General features: G+C 27.3%; 1 protein-coding gene across 1 annotated transcript in view; it reads right to left on the bottom strand.

Annotated features, from left to right (window-relative positions):
• LOC148234107 (proton-coupled amino acid transporter-like protein acs) overlaps positions 1-21,454 on the bottom strand; it is a 43,868-nt gene extending 22,414 nt beyond the window's left edge. Inside the window, exon 1 of the mRNA XM_088188179.1 lies at positions 21,290-21,454. Coding sequence (XP_088044305.1) covers positions 21,290-21,346 — 57 coding nt within the window. The 5' untranslated portion in view covers positions 21,347-21,454. The remainder of the gene's footprint in view (positions 1-21,289) is intronic.
• Between the last annotated feature and the right edge of the window lie 3,827 nt (positions 21,455-25,281).

Raw genomic sequence — 25,281 nt, 5'->3', positions numbered from 1 at the left:
ATAAAATGATGATGAGTTGCGCAATTTTACCAATATTTGTTATTGATTTCTGATTCAGGATAATATTTTTAAGCTAATACTTAGAAAAAATCAATATTTCATTACTTAGGGGAAATTTTAAGAAAAAAAACTTTCTGAGTAATAGTTGTCAGTTGCTAGCAATATATTTGATAAACACTGTGTCATTTATTTGAGTAAGTTCATTCATAGGGAATTATTTTATGTCATTAATATAATCAACAAAATCGAAATTAATTTATTGAATGGTACGAATGATGCTACTTTAGATAAATTTTATAAGTTCTTTGTCTTAAAAAACAAAGATGATTGATAATTGATTATTTCCAAAAATACCATTTCTCATTTGATTGACTTGTCTATCAACTTTTTATAATCAAATTTACATCATAAGCTTAATTTTATTTAAACAAAAAAACATATTTTCTGCGTTTGTGGAAAAACTTTTTTTAAAACGAAATTAAAATTGGACGGAGAATTCAGCAGATTTCCAAATTTAATAACATTAAAAAAAAATATTACAAAGATTTGATTATATATTGCAGTACTTTAACACTTTCAGTAGTAAGTTAATTTGAAAACATTTGTTAATTTGTTAGTGTACACCTGAGAGTGAGTTAATTTTACGTATATTTTCATAATTATTTCTCTTGTTATTTATTTATTATTATAATATTGCATTTATAGTAAATAATAATAAGAAATCAGTGATTCTATTAGTTTCATTGCTTTGATTAATACTTTTCTGTTATTATATTTTGTTCATTTATTTTACATATTTATTTTTATTTTTATATCAATACCGAAGATTTTTTAATGTATGAATACAGAGGCTTTCAATATTTTTTGTTATATTAATTTATTTCCTACTCTTTTATTTATTGGTATTATTTTGTATAAACTCATTTACAAAAAATGTAATTAAAAAAATACATATAACAACTAGATTATATGTTAATATATAACTATCTGGGGTACCTCAAAACAGTGAAAGATCGACCGCCGTACATGTGCGGTGATACTCCTCAAAGGGTTAAGGCTCTCAGTTGATGATTTTATGATATTCTTAAAATACATATATCCAATTCGGTTTTATACTTTGTTTCAAGAATAAAAAAATCTGTTAATTAAAAAATAAACCGACTACAAATAAAAATCGCTGTAATTTAAGAATACTTATGTCAAATATAAAGTCAAACATTAATAAATTGGTGACAGTACAATATGTTTATCTTCATTCATTTATATTTTTCAATTAAATTATGTTTCATTGTCATATGATACAAATTTACCACAGCATCATATTTTTTTGATTTAAGAATGTAGATTTCATTCTGAAAATGTGCCAGTGGATAAAATAAGTCTGGGAATCTATGCTTTAAACATTGCAAAAAATAAAAAGTTTAGATTATAATTTTTTGTTTAGCTTAAATATTAGCAAGTAATAAATCTAGTTTTGACATAATTATCCTACAAACTGGCGATGGTTAAAAATTAACATATGACAAGCGTGTCATAGGTTAATTTTAGGGTCTCACGATTCCCCTGATCATAAAAATCAACAATGTTTTGTCATATATTTAGGTTAACAAGGATAGAGTTAAACATAAATATATTGCTTGTTCTCCCAACTGAAATTTAGTTTATATTTTTTAGATCCGCTCTGACCAAAATAAAAATAAAGAATAAATTATTTTTGCTTCTTATCGCATTTCTTAATAAAAATATAATATGAAATATTAAAAATAAGAGATGCTTTAAATAATTTGATGTGATATATTAAATTTGCTAATAATTTTGGCAAGACTCAAGAATTTTTGTTCGGTTGTCATTATTGTTACATATTCTGAGGGTCTCACAATGAGAAAAGAGCTTATTAGGAAATGAAATAAGTAAGATTGTTATAAAAACATTTCGTGACATAAGCATTTATATGTCTAAAAATGTTTCAGTGACGAAAGATGGGACACTTTATATGGTGGGAAATATGTGGGATTTGTGAAATTGTTTATGGAAGCTATTGGACATCCACTTGTTCCTTTTGTAGGAAGTGTTTAGCACCAGGGCAGTATTCATAAAATTAAATGTTTTAATATCAGTTGTAACAAAAATAGTGAATTTAAGAGCTGGCAAAATTTCCTCAGTTAAATAATCTTTAATATATACACTAACACAACTTTGATCTCCCTGTTTATATAAATTAAATGCACTAAAAATTTAATTAAGGGTTTAGTAAAAGTATTAACGTTACATTTGGATATATGAATTAGTTTAAAAAAAAAACTATTTTTAATATTCAAGTTAGATGTAGTTTTCTCTAGTAAAAATATATTTTGAGAAGGAAAATGAAGTCAATACCTGAATAATCCTGTCCGGAAAAATCCGAGCACTGTTTTTAGTAGGTAGTAATTTTAGCAACATTTTAGTACAGGTATACCCGAAATAAGTACGGCATAAATAATACGCGAGTGGCATAATTTTTTTAATACAATAAATTAGACTCCAGTGAATATGATATATTATGACCGTTAAAGATAAATAAATAAATATAGCAAAAAGAAGACTCTTGTTTTCTAGGACTGCAAATATCATAAAATCATGGATATTTATAGATGTGACACGGCACTCGAGTTAACTTTTGAGCGGTATCGCCGTACATGTACGGCGGTCAATCATTCACTGTTTTGAGGTACCCCATATTGTTGTATATTAACATATATAACTGAATAAATAATATATAATAAAAAAATTATTTATATAATATTTAAAATAAATTAATTTTATGTAAATGATTTTTATGGAACATAATACCAATATATTAACAATAAACATGTTGTATTAATCTATAAAAAAATATAAGGAATTGATTTTAAAAAAATCCACAAAAGCCGCAAAATATTATATATAAAATCCTTGTAAAATAAATTAACATAATTTAATATTAGAAAAGTGTTCAAATAAATTATAAAAATACAAAAAGTAATTGCACTTTTAGGGACACTATTTTTTTTGTATAGTTGACTATAAATGCAATATAAGTAATAATAAATAATAATTATAGAATAATACGTAAAATTAATTCACTCCTAGGTGTTTACTAACAAATTAACAAATGTGTTAAAATTTACTCACTTCTTAGAATTTGGCCACACCGAGTTCAAAAGGTTCGCCATCACTGTTATATACCCCACTTTTGACTTTTTTGTGCTAATTCTTTTCTATTTAATAAATAAAAAAAGCGTTAATCACAGTGTTTAATTGTTGAGCATCTCTGAGCTAGAAAAACGCCAAGTCCAGAATAAACTTCGTAAGAAAATATTTTTTGCTACACTCCGGGCGCCAGCGTTTGCCGAAACGGCCCTGCACACATACACGCGTTATTTGTAAGATTGTGTAGGCTTGGCCGGACGCCAACAATCTTCGCGATTGAATAAACTGCTGACGAAACACTAGTTGGTCAGACACGAGTTTTCATCTTGATCCCATGATATAGCAAAGGTCGGAAGCCCGTAGCGACGCCCTTGCTCTTCTGCTGTTCTACGAGCGTATGCGGTTCGCCGTCGTCATCGTCATCCGGTAACGACAGTCCTTCGGCTACTTTGAATTCATCTCCGCGAGATGTGATAGCTGACCGTTGGCTGTTTCTATTTCCGTTCTGTAGCGCGGATTGTGTAACCGATCGAAGACAACCCGCCATACGTTTTCTTTTCGCAATTTATCCCACCTCGAATTTTATACATATACGCTTTTTTCAAAAGCTTATCAGTGCTATATAACATGAACTGTATCACCGATAAATCAGAAAATTTCGAAAAAATATCAATAAATAATTTACTATAAATGTTATATGCTCTCACTATTAAACATATTCAAGGAAACTTTTACATCTTTAATAATATAAATATAAAATAATCACAAAAAGAAAATTTGACTGTCATTAAAACTCTACCTCATAATACTTACCTTAAATTTAACCAGTAAATTTAGCTATGGAAAACAGGATAAAAAACATAAAAGATCTTATCAATATGTCCATCGATAAGCATAAAAAATGTGACTTTTATATTATCACTATCTTTTAATCAAAAAATATTTATTGTGTAATAATATGCTCATATTTATAAAGGTTATTCAAATGAGTTTTTTAGTACATTTTTGAACCAATAAATACTTACGGTAAATATGGTTGTTATCTAGATTTTAAATGTAACTATTATATGACAATTAAACTAACTCTTGAGTTTGATAGCGTTGTTATGGGGTTGAAAAATTAACATACATAAAATATGTGCAATTAAATGCATATTTTTGGCGGTTTTTAGTTCAAGCGACTTAAATTTTATTCGCCATGATAATAAATAGTTGCTTAATGTGACAGCAATTGACATAAAAAACGCTTCTCTCGTGGTCAATCCACAGAGTCAAAAAGACCAACTAAAAGATCGTTGATGATCACATAGTGAGTAGTATAATTAATAACAAAATAAGAGTAAAGTCGAGTACAATAGTAGCTTATTTACAAAAATTTGATAATTTAAGAACTTTTTTATTAATACTTTTCAAGAAAACAATTTAAGGTCGGAATAGTGTTTTCTGTGAGATCTGAGGCTACTAACAGACGCAATTTTTTATTGATTAAAATGCGTGATATTGATTATAAATTTAATAAACATACTTATTTATATTCTTTTATATAGATGTCACTGATTCCTAGACTGAAAAGTCTGGTGGTTAATACTTACGCATTGCACTTACGCTTGTTAGGTTACAACAATAGATATTGAAAATTAAAACAATCCCCAACTCACACAAAGTTACTATCCATTTTTTTATATTCTTACCGATTATTTAAATTCGATAATTAGTCTCACAAACATACTATTATATATTATACATGTAACTTATTTATAACCATTTTGATGGTTACAATTTCTGATTAGTTACTTTTGACGATTAGTAAAAAGCTGTATCGTCAGTGTACTTATAAACGCATATTTTTTATTTTTGCGATATCGTTCGTATACTGTTCGTTATTAATTTTTTTCAAGGGATTAATTTAAAGGCATAAGAATAATAACTTTGATATTGAATTATTGCTCGGGTACATGTTAAGAGTACTCTTTAGATTATTATTATAATTGACAATGCATATCTTTTTATTTTTATTTTTTTATTATCTAGCTAACTTTTAAACATTAATGATATTCAATATTTAGATTTATCATTAAATAAGTTTTAAATCTAACGTTAAATAATATAAAATGTTTTCTTCTGGAATTATTTAGTTTAGTTTACTTTCAAATGAATTGAAAATGTTAAGTAGTTTTTTATAGTTGAACCATTTTTTCTAGCATTGAAAATCATAAATAATAATGTCCAATTTGAACCATTAAATTAAAAAAAATATTTAAAAATCTGAACGAAGCAAAAATTATATTTAAAACCCAAAAAGTTGAGGGTCCGGTATACGCACACTCGCTAGCTTCGGTACCTCACGATAGTGAGGTACCGACAGCTAGTTATAATATATATGCCATTGTTAATCTTAACAATACGATAACAAGTATGCTTAGAGCCACACATATATGAATATACCAAGAATAAACAGCTTAAAGATAATCCATTAATTTACTAATACATTCATTAATCGATTGTTATTGATATGGAGTAAAGCTTGTAAAAAAATATGTTGAAATTAAGAGTTAAAATAAATTTCTATACCCTGTCTGAAACTTTACAATACTTTTGAATGAAATATTCTTTAAATAGACGACGACCCGGGCGTATTAAGTGTTGATTGAATGAGCTGACATAGCACGATACGTCAAATCCAAAATACTTTATTAAAAGTATGAAGAGATCGTGCTTTTAGGATATACCTAGAATGAGACCCAAAATATTGCATGTAATATATTCAAAAGGTTCAGGTTAATGAAGACATACGAACGTTGCTTGAATGAAAAAGACCTGTAGAAGATGTAAAAAATAGCGTAATTTGATTGATAGCATAAATACTAATACATATTCAATTAAATATCAGTTTGCTTATGTTAAATTAAAAGTATCGCTAATTAACAATATTACCCCAATTACCCCAATATGTAATGCTAGAATATTCAGGAGCCGGATGGCGATAATCAGAGGCGAGTCGAGGATCAGAAGAGGATGCGATCGTGATTCTCGAATACTATTTCTAAAACCAAAAACTGGAATTTCTCGAAAATTTGATTGTCGACAGCATCCTTAATACGAATTGTAAAAGTGAAATTCAAATGTGTAAAGTGAAAAAAGTAAAAATATTTTTTAGCCAAAATGTTCACAACGAGGTCGTAGGAATAAACTGACGGGGAACGGAATTAAGCAGATCAATTTCCTTAGAGAATCTTAATCACTAGGTTATTAATTATCTGCATATAAAAGAAAACTTAAATTTGTATCTGCCGTATTTATGTCATTAATAAATATCGTGAAGAACAAATGGCCAAGGTTGGACTCTTGAGGAACACTCGAAGGGGAAAAAATGATATAAGACCTGTAATTATATTATGATATAAGATATATAAATAAGTACTAAATAAAAGGCTTTTAGTATACAATTTTAATTTATTGGCTTGATTTAATGATTTAATTGTCTTAGGTATGCTTTATTTTTATCGCGTTTTGTAGGATTTACATATATTTTCTTTTATAATTAACTAAAGATGTTATATAACGTTTAAATGAAATTATTATTCACATTTCTAATTTTTGAAATGTATATATTTATTTTAAGATAAAAAATGTTTAGTTGTAATGTTTGAAAAGTATTTATACAGTAAGTTTACTAAGAAATTAATAACAACTTCATGTTTTTATAATTTCTTTTCACGAGGGTAAAGTTGTTTAATTGATTGTAAATTAAATTGTAGATTCTATTTTATTTTACTTTACTCTTATTCTTATTAGTAAATAAATCTAATAAAATAACAATCTTGTACTAAGCTTAAATAAGTCACAGACAGTCGCCGGTTCTGTTAAGCTGTATAAAAATTAACGATTAACGATACTATAATTTATAGTATTTTGCTTCAAGAATGGAGCAAGCCAAGGAGCGAATCCTAAATATTTTGGATCTTAGTCATTCACCTTGTGTATAAACAAGAGCGTTATAAATAGATTCTAAAACAATAATGACTAAATTTAGTTCACACAGATCTATAATAATCCAAAATAATTTGATAAAAATATACTAGGTATATTTATATATAAAAATTGATTGCGTAACAAATATATACTTTAACTTAACTATATGCTTAAAGGAGTGCTTGGCAAGTGTTTGGATTGAAAAAAATGTAATTTTACGGCAGCTATTAATAATTTAACTTTGATTCAAAGTATTTGCTTATTATTAAAATGTAATGTGAATATTTTAAATTTAGTATTAATATTAAAATAAATATTAATTATTAAGAAACTCTTTATATAAATCACTTTCTTGTAATAGCAACGAAAACTAATATAAAAATAGCACCATTAAAATTTGTTATAAAAAAATATTTAAATATATAAATAATGCACAAAACTAAGTGGTAGCAAAAATATCGACTAAAAAAATATTTTGTAAAATAATAAATATTATTTTTATTGATTCTTGTAAATTTAACGATTTATATGCATTCTTAAATTAAATTGAAATAAGCGTATGTTTTTACGTATTAATTGAGTCATTGCGAATATTATTATTTTATCTTTTTGGTAAACACCTTGTACTTATGTCTAAGTGTTATTATAATTACAGTGTAATTACAAAGTCATTATATATTATTGGCAATATAAAACTCTACCGTAGCCAAATAATATACTTGTTGCGAATAATCCATATACTGAATAATTAAATCAAATATATCATTCCGAGGACTTAGAAGCGCAGTTGAAATCTATCCAAATTAGTGTTGTATAAATTTCCATCAAGTTCTATAGTAAATGTTAAAGTTCATTTTTGACGTGACCTTGAATTAATAAAAAAAATTTTTACGGTAATTTAATTCAAACCAATTTAATACCCTGAATCAATAGTATATTTTTAGTAGCATTGCTATCAAACTTATTTGTAAAATCTAAGAAAAATAAATTTAATTATGAGGTCTGTTTTAAATTAAAAATGTTAGTTTAAACACTATTTATATAGAATGCGGGAATTAAAAGTATTGCGCTAATAAGATCTTTAAGTCAAATGAGTATTGTATAATCTGTATACATACATCCATTGGCATTTCGCACGAAGTAAGCATATGCGTTTGCACGTAACGTGGCGCAAATAAACAAATCTAATAATATTTCGTTTTGACTACGCATTCGAGTGGGGCGGACTAGGACGATACCAAAATACATATAAATGTATATATTTACGTACGTGATATAGACCGGGGTTTTTAACCAGTAGTCCACGTACCGTTGGTGGTAAAAGAGAGATGACTGTTATGGATTATTCGTACATAAATAAATTGAATATAAATCATACTGTGAACGTAGACGAAACTAAACTATGAACATTGGTGTGTAAATTGTTACGCAGATTTTACAAAAAACCTTTAAATTAAATACACTCATCGCGTGAATCGAAGCATAGAACGAATTGAAGTATTAAAGTAACCGAGTAACATCTTCAGCGGCACGCGTGCCCTTCAAAAAGCAATTCTGGACACTGCATTCGCATTGGGGGAGGTTCTCCATGCGTTTGTAAATCGCCGCTATATACGTGTAAAACCAAATGTGTTATATATACATATATACAAAAATGTCCGCGTAAATCGAAGGATTTGTATATTTGATTGAACGGTATTTTGCAAAATCTGCGTAACAGTTTATATACCAATGTTTATAGTTTAGTTTCGTCTACATTCGCAGTATGGACTGACTATCACTTATTTATTTTAATAGAACATTATTTTAAAGGAAAAATATTATATGAACTAGAAGAAATTAAATCGGATGATTGTTTTATTCTAAGCGAAAGGTGGAGGAAGGTTATAAAAACGGTAGAAATTACATTAAAAATATTAAAAAAAATTATTAATAAAAACTAGATTATTTCTGCTTATATATAAAGATGATAAAACATTTATAGTACATACAATTTGCAATAAAAAATAGATAGGGAAAAAAAATACCGTAACTAGGAGAGTGCATTGGTTTATAAAATAGTATCTATAATAAAATCTGCATATGTTAAAAATAAACTAGTAATTTTACCATTCACCGATTAACTTCTAAGACTATAAATAAAAATATTGCAATATAACTTAATGCTAATTATGTAGTATTGATTTTTATATAAAACACTATTATTATCTGTTGCTATTGTTTTGCCACTATTTTAAAGGACTTGAACGAAGAATTAAAAAATATCAAAGTTTAATAAACAAATATGAACCAATTATACTGCACAACAACGCTTGGCCGTCTACATAATAAATCACCATTAGCATTTCATATTATACAAATTATCAAATTTTGCCGCATCCCTCGTATTCATCAGATCTCTCACCGAAATATTTTCATCTAATCCGCCACTTGGAAATATATTTAAGGGGTAAAACGTTCCAAGCCCAGACGGAAGTAATTAAGGGGTTCAAAGACTTGATAGAGTAAAAAATGAAGATTTTTGAAAAATAATATTTTTGCTTTCATCATGCCTTCTACAAAAATTTTTATCGAGGAAACAATTTATTAGAGTTAGAAGAAATAATATGATTTAAATATAAAAAAATATGCATAAAAAACATTAAATTTAACCGGTATAAAAAAATGTAGCAATAGGTAATTACTTTTATCCTTATTCTTAAATACATTACAGAAAACAATAACTCTAATCAATATTTTCCGGCTTAGTAAAAAAAACGTAAAAGCTTATTGCATGATTTTCTATTACTGTATCGTAAGTTTTTAAAGTAAACTAACTAATAATATTGATTGCATATAAAATACTAATTTCTGTTGAACTGCTAAAGTGTACATTATTGACTTGAATTTTTGCCACTTTTACTGGTATGCATTTATGAAAATGTTAAGAGCTTTTGCTATAGAGATGTTAAAAAAATATATGCATTTTGAGCGCATTCTAAGAAAAATAATGGACCGAAGAAAAATGCGAGTACACACGAACGGAAGGCATTTTATGATATTTTTCGTATCGTATATACCACAGCTTCTCAAAGTGGGCAATATCGCCCACCGGTGAATGATAGACGAATTTCGGAGGGCGACGGAGAAGTGGGTAAAAAGTTTTTTGTTGAAAAAATAATGTTATGCGAAAATGTTTTGGGCATTTTGTATTTATAATGTAGTAAATTTTTTTTGTATAAAATATGATTCGTTTTAAGATTTTTTGAAAGTAGCTGATGTTTTTGTAAATACTCTATTTACTTATTTATTTAGATTTTTTGCAAAAATATTCAGTATAAATAGCAAATATTTATTATATGTACATAGCAAATAATAAGCAATAGCATTTTTATTATGTAAGTAGCACTGTATAAATAATTATTTACATAGTAAAAATATTATTCTCTTGTTTTATTTTTAAGCTTTCTATTTGAAACTCTTAAATTACACGAGCACAATATCATAAATAAAAAAAAAATATGGGCATTAAAATGTATTATTAAAAAAGAGTTTTACAAAGGTGGGCCATGAAAATTTTTTTTGTTAAAAAATGAGCGATTAAGTTTGAGAATCTATGGTATAAATCAATGTATATGAACCGATGTGCCACGAATGGTTGGAAAGTGTGTTGCTATATATTGTGGCGAAAATATCCAAAATATTCGCAGTGTGCGCCAAAATGAGCGACGCGTTTTAAGTCAAGGAAACACTTTCGCTTGAGCTATCCACATGATTTCTTAGTAAGCTATAAATTCACATATAATAACCATTTACTTTTTTAATTATTATAAAATATAAGCACAGATTAACTTACTAATTATTAACTAGGAACTTGAACCATATTTGTGAGTTAAACTATATTTTAGATAGACATTGCGTGCTTATTATTATTGCTATACGTTTACGGTGATGATACTTTAATGTACTAAATAAGCCTCTTATATAAATAGTAGAATTTATATCATCAAACCTTGATTTTAATTACTCATCTCGATAACTCAAGGAAATCTAAAGTAATCAATCTTAATTATATTTAATTATTATTAATAAACAAATGTGGGACTTTAATCAATGTATGACTAATAGCCATCATCACAGTTCTATCGTTTTGATAATTATATTATTATTATTTTTTAATTGAAAAATTAAGGTACAGTGTTGCGAGTTGTTGGCAAGAGAGTAGTTATAACATACAAGAGAAGCGGAAGGAACGCGGAAAGCCCTTTGAAAAGCTCGCGACCTTGGACGCGTAGCGACGTCGCCGTGCTTTTTTGGCACTGTTGCACTGTGACGTCATGGAAAGTCACCGGGTCGCATATTTCAAAAACACACAGGAGCACTAAACAACAAGTTTTTTTACCACAAAGAAAAGATTAAGTGATACACAAACATTCTGATTTGAATTTAAAACATTGAATCGATTTTAAACGCTCAAATAAAGTTCATATTAAATCCAGTCTTAAAAATGATGATTTTTTACATTTTAAAAATAATTAGAAAAAAAAATTAATTATTAAATTTTAATGAATATATTTACTGTTGAAATGATTTTTTTACTAGTATATGCAATTAAATGCTAAGAATAATCAGTGAACGTTAATTTATGTTTTCCATCAAGATATTTTTAATCCTTATATTGTTTTTAGCTTATGTTTCGTTAATTTTAGACCTGCTTTAATAGCAGCCCTAATATCCTCACTAACAAGCCCCAAATACCATATATATTCAATGTCAAAATTCTCGGAATGAAATTTGTAGAATCACATTTGATACTTTATAAATTTAGTGGCAACCTATCCATTGTATTACATATGTTTTTAACTGCTATTATCGAATTAAGACCCAGTTGAATAGCTTATTTGAGACACTTTTATTTCCACTGCCATTGTTGCTTTTGGATTGAACATATCATAAGAAAAAATATTTGCATCATTAATACGGCTACTGTTAAAAAACACCGAAAGAATAGTAAAATTATCGTAAATTTATTAAAAATATACTTTTTTGCTTAAAAGTTATATTATTAAACTTCAGTTCCAGAATAAAGCTCATATTCGAAACTGTCCTTTTCAGTGACTATATCTACTTTACACGCATATAGTTAAAACAACACGTACATATGTCTAGAAAGTTTTATAGAATCACGACCGTGTTTTATTCTGATTCCCGTAAGAACCAAAAGTTCTGCTCTAGCTTATTCATCTATGGCTGACACCATCCGACTCCCAAATATGCTGGCATTGAACATTGATCTATTTAATGTCAGATATGAAAAGCTAGTTCATATTATTTATTAAATTAAAATTAAGAAGCATAGGGTCTGTACCCAGTTTCGAATTATATGTATAGTAAAATATACTTATATAATTTATAAAAATAACATTTTGTTAATGTTACGTATTTACAAATATTGTAAATGTTAGTTGATATTTTGTTTATTTTTATTTGATAATATGTATTTGAACGTATGTGTTATTTGGCACAGACTATCAAATATTGTCGTATGTTGTCCGCTCAGAGCTATCTGAACTGGGTTCGAAACGACGACTGCTCGCGACGCATGAACTTCTATTTTCTCATGACCAATGATCGATATATAAATATATACGAGGTATACGAAGCTTGATGTTTCTATTCTATTTAATTAACAGAATAGTACGTAACATTAATTGTTTATCAAGTTAAAACTATAAGCATAAAATAAATCGTAACAGGTGCATAGACCCAGAAATGTAATGAGAAGATAGTTATTAATTAAAAAAAGGGAAGAAAAGCATGTTGATTTATAAAAAATTGAAAACTTTGTGATGATTTTCTTTAGAATTTATAAGCATTGCCTTGACTGCAGATTTCGCTATAATATTATTTATTTGCAAAAAAAGTAAATGTACAATAAAATATTACACGCTATATATAAGTTTTAATTAAAATATTTTTTACTCTGTTTTCACAATAATATATGTTAGCAGTAAAAAATAATTAATATTTATTTATAATCGAATGTCGTAATAATCAATTATCTATTATTTTCATAATTTTTGTGAATAAAATATCGTTAAAGTAATTTATAAATTAATCAGAAGCATAAAAAGAGCAAGCGAAATAATTATTTATATTCAACCTTGTATGTTTCCCTTAGAAAAAATATTTTATTATGATTTTTATTTTAAGATCTATAAATAAAACTTTACATAAAATACATCAAACGCTAGTTACGGTATTGTTACAAAAATATTTCTAATTAAAACCCAAATTTAGTTTTATTCATTCCGCATTCAAGTTTTATTTATTAAGAAAATCACGATCACATTTTTCTCATTTTACCAACGAAATTATGGTTTATAAATACCGTTTTAACGCATTTTATTTTGCAACGGATTTATAAAATATTAATCACCAGATTTTTTAGTCTAAGAATCGGTGACATACATATAATATAATTCCTCTTCTTCTAGTGTCATGTCTGATTTCATACGTTGACGACTACCTCTTGGTACTATGCTATAAATATTTATAGCATAGTACCAAGTCTGAGAAAGTCCATCTTACTCCATTTTATGGTTGAATAGAGTTTTCGAATGTGTCCTATTATTAATAAAATTCGGGCATTGAAGATTCACATTTTTTTAATTTTCAATGTAAACACTTCATGAACTTACTTATGGGCTGAATATGTAAGTGCGACATTGTGAGACTTAAATTTTAATAATTGGCTTCTAGTCGAGGTCCATTTTGTCATTTATCCAATTACTCAGGTATTTTAAATGCTTCACCCCATTAATTGTATCTTCGTTTAATACTAAGCTTAACAAGCCCACGGGGAGCTTTATTGATGCTTTACGTAATCGAATGCTTTCTTAAAATCTATGAAACAAATGTAAGCATATTTACGAACTTCATATTTTTTAAGAAACACCTGCATACAGAAAAGTCTTTCTTACATAAATCCAAGTGTGTAAATTATTTTTTTGTATATGCATATTTTAACATAATTTTTGGACAGTGATAAATCTCAAATCTCTGCACACGTTAGAGTTGTTTTTTTTTTGTATCGGAATAAATGTCGATCTCAACCCCTCGTAAGGTATTTTTTGCTCAGATTTTTCAAAATTGTTTTATTGCTTACTTGAAAAATTACGCATGTGCGTATTGTCTATGAAAAGTAATCGAATGCTTTATATTAAAATAGTTTATTAAGTTGTGCAACACTGTATCGAAGGCTATTTTGATATCGGACACCAATTCATTGTCATTTTCAGGGCTTCGAAACGGAACTGAACCGAAAATCGGAAACAAGAAAAAAACGTTATTTTTGTCGGAACGAAAACCGGAGAAAAGTATAGGTTTATTTCAGTTCGGTTTACATTTTATATAATAATTTATTTAATAGCGAAAAATCGTTATTAGAAAGTCAAAGTATACTATAAAGTATCAAATTTTACTTTTGACGTCACAAGCTCTGTAACATTTAAAAAATATTATAATAAATTACAATTTTATTAAAAGCAATTTTAATTACAAATGAACAAGCACAATATTGTGAAACGTCTGATGAAAAGGTAGACAATTTAGAAGATTGCTTAAGAAGTAAAGAATTGGCAATATATACATATGGTTTTCTATTTATACATTGTACAATCACTTGTTTTAAATTTTTCACTTTTAACTTTGTTATCTCCGAAGTAATGGGTTAATTAGATTTATGCAATTAATATTAAAATATATATTTATAATTTCAGTATTTTTTAAAAGTAAAACTTATTATGGTTTAAGAAATATTTCGATACTAATACTGGTTTTTGTTCTGGTTCATTAAAAAAAATATCAGTTCAATTCCATTTTTCGTTCTATAAAATATAATGCTTTTTTGTATTTTTCGGTTTTTGGTTCAGCTTCAAGTGATCATTTTAATAATTTTATTCGCATTAAAAAAAAATTAGTAACGCTAGACTATATTCTACAATGTTCACTTTAAAAAAATACAAAATATAGACGCACCCATTTTATTAACTAAATATGTCACATTTTTTCTACTATACAAATACTAATTAATGATCTTGTAAACTGATTAACAAAACATATATAAATTTATATATTAGTGTAACTTACATAGCGCTGTAGTAAAAACTTCTTACTACACTTCAAAGGGTATTCAAATACAAATTAAAAGTTTGTATAGCATAAGAAAATTTCAGAGAATTCATATACCGTGTCTTTGTAGGCAAATTAGAAAAAGCTCTGATGTAGCCATTCACAGTGAAAGTTTTACAGCCACATAGAAAGTAACAGGTCATTAAAATAATATTTTTTAACTGTATGCATATTTAAAAGCGGATATAAGTTTTCTCAGTATAAATATAATCAAGTGAGTTATTTTGGTTTCGCACAAAATTGCCCGCAACGCGCGATTGCACGTATGTATCGTGTTTACTTTTAAAGTTGATCTAAGGATACACATCAAGGACACTAATAACCGATATATGTTGAATTATATTGTATTTAAAACGCAGTAACATTTTTTTAACTCATTTTACTCGAAAAAAAGCCTTGTTATACAAAAAAAATAAAATTATTGTTTTGTATTTAATTAGGCAAATAATGATAAATCAGTGCTTTTTAATTTAGTTATACATCCTACATTATTAAATATATTAGCTTTAAATTTTTTTTAAATGTGCAATAGATTTAATATATCAATTAATCTATACAAATAATTCAATAAGTTGTTCAAGTATTATTAATTTCAATGTTTAATAATTCATACTTCGATATTGAAATAAAACTATAATATATAATAAGTCTACTTACGATATTAGTTATAAACTAAACTAAAATCTACAAATTGATTTGTACCATATTTTGGGTGTTTTGATATGCAATATATTGTAGACATGCAAATTTAATCATTCAACGCAATTTACGTTAATTAATTAAAAGTCAATTTATTTCAGAATGAGATTTGTTAATCGGTATTTTATATTTACGCAACAAATTCACTGTTGTTTGTTTCGTTATTTTTACTATAATTGAAAATGTTTCGAATCCCGATAAACGTTAACCAGTGAGCTTTTTAACTAAAGCATATTTTTTTAACGAGTTTCTTTTATTTGATTGGAAATAAATAATTTGTAACGTACTAAAAGCTGTATTATATAATAAGTTAATTAACTTTGAAAAATATCAGTACGGTTTATGTAAGACGTTGCTACAAATTTTAAAATCATATGATATCATGTTGTAACCCAATATGCTTACATTTTTTTATCAAGGGCGTATAAAAAATACAATTTATCAGTAATTTTATATGATATTTTAATATATTTGCCCCTTTCAGTAAAGGTATTATAAAAAAAATAAGATTTTCTAAGCTTGCGGATTCCAATGGCGTTGACTCATAGAAAATAAAACAGTAGGGATTAGTTCACAAAGAAAATAATAGCTTTTGTGCATGAATAAAGTAGAGCCTGTTCTCCTTGCAACAGTGCTCAATTACAAGGAGTGAAGTTATAAACTTTTATGGTTAGAGTGTTTGCACCTTATGGTGTTAAAACAATAGTCATAAACATTGAACGTAATATGAATACTTGTGCCTCAATGATATCACAAACAAGATGTATTTATCATTACATTTTTAATTTGTTCGTAATAAGAAATATTTGAAAAATCGATGCATTTAAGCAATACGTAAATTGGTTTCGCCCATTGTATCACCAATAATAACTAATATCCGTAAGTTATTAGCAATCAACTGCACGTTCCGTGAACGTTTTAGCTTATCAACTGATATGTTAGCATTATTAATGTGTGACATTTTGCGTTAGAAAATTGCTCTTATCATATTAATTCGATATTTTTCTATGCCTTAACGTCTATATTGAAATTTGCATATATATTTTTATTGATTCAGATAATTTTAAGAATAAATATATTTTAATTATTAAATCGTTACTTATAAAAGAGAATTATTACATTGATCCGAAAAATAGACTTATATTATTTTAATAATATAATTTAAATTCATATTGACAATAACAACAATGATCAATTCTTATTTTAAACACGTTCAATAACCGCTACTTTAAAATTATATACAACGTACTATCTATCAAGTGATTTGACAATGATATATAATTGACTATAAATACACGCATATATTATACAAAATATTTTTTCCATTACGCAAACCGATACATGTGTGTGTTTTTATACTGAAAGCAGCGACATTGAGTAAAACATATTTATATACAAATACCTGAGTATTGAAACACATGACGAAAGAAGGTTTTCCCAAAATAAGTTAGGTTGGCACAACATGTTTAATAGTTATTTTTTTATGAGTTTCTTCTTAAAAATCGCATACAATACATTTCATTTTTATTATATATTTTAATAATGTATGTGACCTATATATGTAATATAAATAAATATATTATAATATGTCATCATAATGTTTTATGTACAACTTTTTGCTTATGTATTACAAAATGTTTATTTTATATTTACAATATCTGAAAATCTTCTTTAAAAAAGTAATTTATTTAAATATTTATCGACTAAAAATGACTACTGTATTCTGTTATCTGATATTAATATTTAAGGTCATAATTATCTTAAAAATATTTGTATACATACAAATAAAATGACTTTCTAATTATTATATATTTTAAGGAGAGCTTATAAAAATGCGTTATCTTAGATTGACTTGCTTTAAAAACATAATACGTTACGGTTTATTTTTCAGTAATTTTTCACTGTTCTATTATTACTTAAAAATGTATCTTAGAATGCGATAAAAATTAAGAAAACACGGTGCTTCCGCTAAACCCTAAATTATTTTATGTATATTTTAAAAAATATAAACCTACGTATTATGTAAAAGTATGTACATTTCATGTTCAAATATTTTATAAAAATTTTACTAGATATGTTTTAGATGGACCTTATTAAAGTTTGGCCGCCCCAAAGCTTTAACAAACATTTAGAATAATATTTTATGTGCATTTTTAAACATCATTTTGTTGACTTTATTCATGTTTTGTGGTATTTATTTTAAAAGCTGACTCTAGTTTGATATATTAAAAGATTGATATTATACATCGTTAGCTTAGTTAAGTGCTATATTAGCTGATAAAGACAGTAATGTTATTATTTATTTTTCGAGTAAAAACTTTTATAGATCTTTTAAATATATTGATTAAGTTAAAATTATGTTAAGAACTATAAATTTAGACGATACAGTAAGTGCAGTTATACTTGCTTTAAAGCTCTCGTTAAAATTAACTTTGTGAGCTCGCGCGCTTATAAACTTGGTTTGACAAATTGGTCTGCAATTTGCTTTCAACGTTAAATCGTGAATTGGACGTTTCATTGAATTGCACATTGTGGGTTAGATTTTTTTAACTTGTCGCGTGATTTAATCGTCGAATTTAAATCTTATTAAACTAAAAAAAATATTGTGATCAAATCATTAAAAAAGTCAAGCATTGGATCTCGAAAAAGCGTATATTTAAAATATATTTATTAGGCCAAGTATACAAAATTAAATTTAACCCGTAAGAGTATTCATTCGCGAGCCTGCGGTTTTTAGCAAATTGTATTATTTCTATAAACGTGTACGATACACAAAATGCGAATATATAATAATTACGCTCACGTTATAAATAACTTTAATGAAATAAGTGCGGAAAATATCGGTTCGTGATTGACATATTGTTGTGCGATTCAAACAGAAGAAAGACATCGTAAGAAAGCACGTTTTATTAAATTGAACCTATTAAAAATACATTGTTATTAAATTAGGTTCTTAAACTTGTAAAACTGAAAAACATTGAATCGCAACAGAATTAAATTGTTAAACTAAAAAAAATATCAGGTTATCGTAGCAAATTGATTCGCTAAATTGTTATAAGATTTGCTCCTAAAAGTATAATAAGTCGTAATCATACGTAATGTAGCAAATTATTATATAACCTATACAAATATATTATTTTGGGCTATAATATATTGTTATGTAATTTAATCTCGAAATAGCTTGAAAAATATTGCTCATAGTAATATAAAATGAGCTAGTTTACCCATATATAAAATGCCGTTGAATCTAAAAAACGTCACTTTTTGGGCTGGTCCATATTTCTTTAAAAATTATGCCGGCCGAATGTTACAGACAAGGAAGAGCGCTATAGATCCATGATTATTGATTTTTTCGTTCTCTAATTGAATAGCATTAATGTGATGATTAATTTATTAAAGGAAACTAAATAAATAAAGACGATAGAAGACTTGGAAGGCAATATTCTTGGAAGAAATGCTTGGAAGAAAATTGGGTCATATTTAAACAATACCCCGATTTGATGTTTTATTTTATTTTAAAGTTCTATATCTCTAAAAAAAACACCCTATACATAAATTTGAATTATAAATGACGAGCGTCTCAAATCTGGTAGTCTGCCTTAACCCGCCGTTGCTTACGTCGTTGGTCGCGCCTGAGCGAATTGCCGCCTCTCAGTTTTTTATGTTTTTTTGAAAGTTTTTTTTTTAATTCTTGGTTTATTTTGGTGTTGTATAAATAAAATAAATAAATTCTTAAATTAAATATTATCATTAAATAAAACTCCTTGTTTTCCAATGAAAGATTCGATCCCAAAAACGCGTCGAAGCAATGTGTGATAATCAAAATAAACATATCGCTATTAGATTAGGTTCGCCAAAATGTTGCGCTAATTGATCCTAGAAATGTATTGAATCGCAAACATGTAGTTAGCATAAAATTGTATTATTTAGAAGCTAAATCATTTTTACAATTTTATAAGACTGCATTTTATCACACTTTCCTAATGAATGCTATAAAATGCAAGGTAAAAAACATAGCAACATAGCAATATCATCTAAACTTTAGATGATGTTAGGGGTTTCACCTTGCATATATAGCATTGATTAAAAAAAATCTATTATGAAAGGTATGATAAAATGCATTATGAAATTGTAAACAATGAACAAATTCGCGACTATCAATATAGTGAAATCGCTTTTTAACGAATACCGCAATTCTAAGTATAACGATTCTTAAAATTGTCCCCAAAATTTTTTCATACAAAATGTTTCCATTGTAGAATTTAAAAATGCCGTTAAGACTTGACACAATATTTCTCCGAATTCAGTTTACCCTTGACGCGTGTGCTGGGTATGTTCACAGACGACATTGAAGGTATTTCGCTGACCTTCAATCTTTTTTTATAAAACATTTTTAACAATTTTTATTGTGTTCATTACAGTATCCTTAAAAATGGACAAAAAACGATCTGTCAATTTTGTAAGAGGTTATTTTGATGCTGTAGTAATATGGTAATTAAAAATAAAATAAAAATATTCATCTTCCTTAGATTCAATATAACAAATTTTCAGTATAATTCAGAACCAAACCACATACTTGCGGATAATATTAAATTTAATTAATTAAAAAGATTTTTGTATTTGGTTGGATTATCAGATTGATGTGCAATTTGATCCTGGAAAGAACATCGAATCGCGTGCTTGTGCGTCGTAGGAAATTGTACTACATTTAAAAAATAATATTGTTATTAGATTAGGTAATTTAATTTGTGATGCAATTTGATCCCGAAAATCATTTAAATCAAATTGTATGGATTAAAAAATATTTCTATTAGGTTAGGTTTGTTAAAATGATGTATGATTCGATCGAAGAAAAGCGTCGATTTGGGCGTCGTATAAAATACTCATAATAAAAAAAATGAAATTAGTTTATCGCACGATTTGATACCGGACAAGCTTTAAATCGTTGCAAATAGTAATAATTGAAAATAAATCATTATATTAGATTGTTTAACTTGTAGCGCGATTGAATCTTATAAAAGCGCCGAACTACTAAAACGTTAGCTTAGGTTAAGGTTAGCTTTTTTAATACATTGAGCGATTCGATTTCGCTTACTGATATTTGAAAAACTAAAATAAATTCTATTTTGGAAGACCGAACGTAATTGCAATATTGTTGGCTTAGAATTAAAAAATAGTATTTCAATTAAGTTAGAATCTCTAATATTAAAGAAATAATACATCTTCTAATATTAGAAAACCTAGCCTAATTGCAAGTTGAGTAATTAAAAGAACATACCGAAAATTTCTTTCCGTACTCAGCTTCCACGTTGTACGAGTTGGTCTTCTTCTTCATGTTGGCGAGTTGCCCCCTCCGTGTCTGCGTGAGCGTTTCTTGTTGCTTCACGGAAAACTGCGAAGAGCTTTTCGCACTTGTCGGACCGGCCGGTTCAACAGGTGGACGAACACTGAACGCTGCGCGGCTCGGTATCAGCGGCGCAGCGCAAAAATGGACGCGAAGTGGTAAGGGTAAATTACATTGTAACAAATGTCGAAATTGTTAGCATGAAAATGAAAATAAACCAGTAACGTATTGTATGTAATATTAATTACTGCTTTATATTATTAATGATTTATAATAATAATAAAAAAAACTTTTTTAAAAATCTTCAAAAGACACCCTCTAACAAGCGTAGCTGGTTGGTAGTAGTGAGTCATTTTTTACCTATTAAAACTCTCCATTCTCCCAGCAAAGCTTCAGAGAGGCAGCTTTCTTAGAGAAGCACTCTTTAAGACGCCTTCTTGAGCTAGTATTTTTTATTCATATAGGCTGTCTGAAGTATTGGCCATTTTGGATTGCTTAGTTGTGAATGTAAGCGCCCAATATTATTATTGTAAGCGCGTTGATCCATATTAAATTTATAAGAATGGTAGAGTACGCTCGGGATAAGGATGCTGGTTTGTTATTGTGTGCGTGTACATGTATATAAGATGGAGAAGCGATGTAGCGTGTACTTCGTTGTCTCGCTTTCTCTTTAAGGACAGTCGCTGATTCGTCAACGCTGGTATTCGTCATTAAAGTGCAGTGTGGCACAGAAGTTCGATCTTCTCTAGTGATTTATTTTAAATAATTTTGTGTTGATATTGGTTAACCCAGATATGCCCACTGTCCCATGGGTAGGTCACTAAGCTCGTGCCACTGTTTTTTTAAATTTATAAATGAAATTTTAAGAGAACGAAATTTCTTGGGCATATCTGGGTTAATTGATATCAAGGCTTTAAATACACACTGTAAGTTATTCGTGTTCTTACCCGTGTATTAAAATATTTTAATTATTTTTCCATTAATCCGTACGTTGTTGGTTTTTTTTACACTATTCTCTGTAAGGCTTAAAAAAGTTATTATTCTTATCGTTGCGCCAATGATAATTTTTTAATTTATTCAATGCATTCTAATGATTTAATAGAGTCGTCGAGCCATCAAACAATCTGCGAACAATTTCTTTCCCGATTTTATATCTTTTTGCTTTTGAAGAATAGAGACTTCATTATTTTTTTGACTAGTGAATGATTTTGAATTTTGCAAATATTTAATTAATGACATCAATGTCTGGTTTCTTCGATTATATATTATATTTTTAATTGTCCGTTGAAATTTCCAACTTAGCTCAGATGTATGTATGTTAAATATACATATATTTTCTTTTAAAATAAAAAAATTAAATATTCTGAGCGAAATTGTTTTGAGCCACACAGTTCACGCACACAATAATAAACCGGAATCCTTATCCCGAGCGTACTCTAGGCCAGCATAAATGTTAAGAATAGATAAAATAAACTTTATTTTTTATGACATAAATACTATATTTTTAGTTATAAAAAATGGTTGCATATGCAGTCTAATACTAATGTTTAAAAATAATAAGAAAAAATATTAATATATACAGGAATTGTTCAATTTAGTTTTTTATTAATAAAAACCATATAATTTTTTTTATAATTTTTTTAATATACTAATTAATTAACTTAAGTTTAGCCATGTCCATATGTTTTTATTAAAGTGTAGTAAAATTATATTTAAAAAATAAAATACAAAAACTCTGACAACATTGAGTCGCGAGTTATTTTAATAGAACAAGTATTAAAGTGGTTATTTACATAAAAGTATTAGGAGTGAGTGTGAAGGTGCTTGACAATGTTTCAATGGTAGAGATGTTTTAAGCAAAAATACTTCATCGATAAATTATGAGTGACGTTTAAACAGAGATCGCTAAAGTCAAAAGTATAGTGTTGAGGATGCTCGGTTTCGTTATGCGGAGCGCGTGTCACTTTAACAATTTATTGGCGTTCGCGTTTTGTACGAAACGCTTGTTCGTAGCAAGGGATTGCAATACCGGTATTAGGGCAAAAATCGATTCTAAAAGTATTACAAAATTGAATATCAGTAGTACAAAAAAAACATTTATTTTTCAAATGTATAAATTTTATTTGTTGAAAAAAAAAAATTGTTATAATATATACATTATTGATATATTCTAGATGAATATTAAATGTACAATAATTTAAGTAAAATGAAATAAATTAATCACACAAATATCACATTTATTAATCACGTGAATGCTTTTAAGAAAAACAGATTTACAATTTTCTACGCACTCCTTTCTCATAAGGTTCTTTTAGATAATCGTAACGATGGTGACTGATACTCTGGCCCCTAGTATACAAATTTAAGAGGTATTTAGAAGCGATCGATCAAAGAGGATATTATGGCATAAACGATGATTTTTCCGAAAGAAGAAAAATATGCTGCCCGTATATTATCGCCTAAAAATATTTTTTCTAACAATATTGTAAATAAATTAAATAGTTTTAATACACAATCATCTTATTGTATTTATTAGTAAGTACTCGTAGACACAATAAAGAAGCAGCGTATAAAATATTTTTAAAAGTACCTGAATGTAAGGAAGATTGTTTTAAGCTTCTTATTGTTTAAAACACGAATATATTGGCAACTAAAGTCAAAATTTAACCTGCTTGTTTATTCAATTAAAAAAATGATAAAAACAATAGTTATTACATTTTTATTAAAAAATAATATATCAATATATTACAACATAAACTCTAAAATATAGTACTCAGTACTACTTTGAATCTTCAGTCTTTTTATTAGCAATTAATAATTAATATATTCATATTATTATTAACTGTTATTTTCTGTTATTTAAATTTTAATATTATTGCAATCCGTATTTACGGTCTCTTCGAATATTGCTCCATTGTCTAAAATTTAAAGGAGATTTCTGAAATATCTCTACAAAATGTAGTACTGGTCGTATCCATATTTGTAGTCTTGTGCCTTTTTACCAGGATCCAATTTATTTATTTTTCGGCGTTGCATCTAATCAAGTTGCTAAGTGGCGTCTTTCAGCTGCAAGCTTGGGAGTACCTTAAAGAGTCACGATCATGCCCCTTATTCTTGCCCCTTGTGGCCAGGACGTTCGAGAACGCTTCTCTTACATGAGCCATTACTGAACACAATATTCAGCGATAGATATTATATAGATTTAATTAAAATTTCAATGAAAAAACTATCAATATAATTTGTTTTGAAAAATAGTATAGCATTATAAAATATACCAAGATCGTTAAGAATAAAATTTATGAATTATAATAAAACGTCGAAATAAGATTAATTAATCATGTCCAATTTGTGTTTTAATGACCTAATATTATTAATATAATGTGACTTAAGAATTTCTGGTTTTAGAGAACATAACAATTACAGTAGTCGAATATGCGCAATAAATATAAAGTTGAGGTATGCTTTTCACTGCGTGTTACACATTAAAATTGACGTACAAAACAATTCGGCAATAAAATTCACATTAACGTTGTAGTATAAACTGTTAATAATATCAGATTTTGCGCACTTAATAATTGACAGTAGTGCTAGTTATATTATTGTTTTTTATTACAACTTTGCAAACATTGATCAAAATTAAACAATTAATGTAAATGAGAGTCGGTTATATATTTAATTTATTTAACTATTGTGAGCTGATAATGTTTTTAGAAAATTACTTTTTCATGATAACTTGCTATTTATTAGTATGATGAGAGCAAAGTGACATAAAAAGCTACTTTAAGTCAAAGAGAGGTTGATTAATTCTTTTTTACAATATTGCATCTAAAAATCCATTTATTTAGATATAACTATATATGATTTTTTTTAATTCTCAGTTATTTTCAATGGAGTGTCAAGATGAATTATTGTTGGCTATGATCTGT

The sequence above is a fragment of the Plectrocnemia conspersa genome, unplaced genomic scaffold, assembly GCF_051122295.1.
Source record: "Plectrocnemia conspersa isolate PC_06_02 unplaced genomic scaffold, ASM5112229v1 ptg000006l, whole genome shotgun sequence".
In the NCBI taxonomy this organism is placed as follows: Eukaryota; Metazoa; Arthropoda; class Insecta; order Trichoptera; family Polycentropodidae; genus Plectrocnemia; species Plectrocnemia conspersa.
The sequence above is the reverse complement of the archived record's forward strand: the minus strand, read 5'-3'. Positions and strand labels throughout refer to the sequence as shown.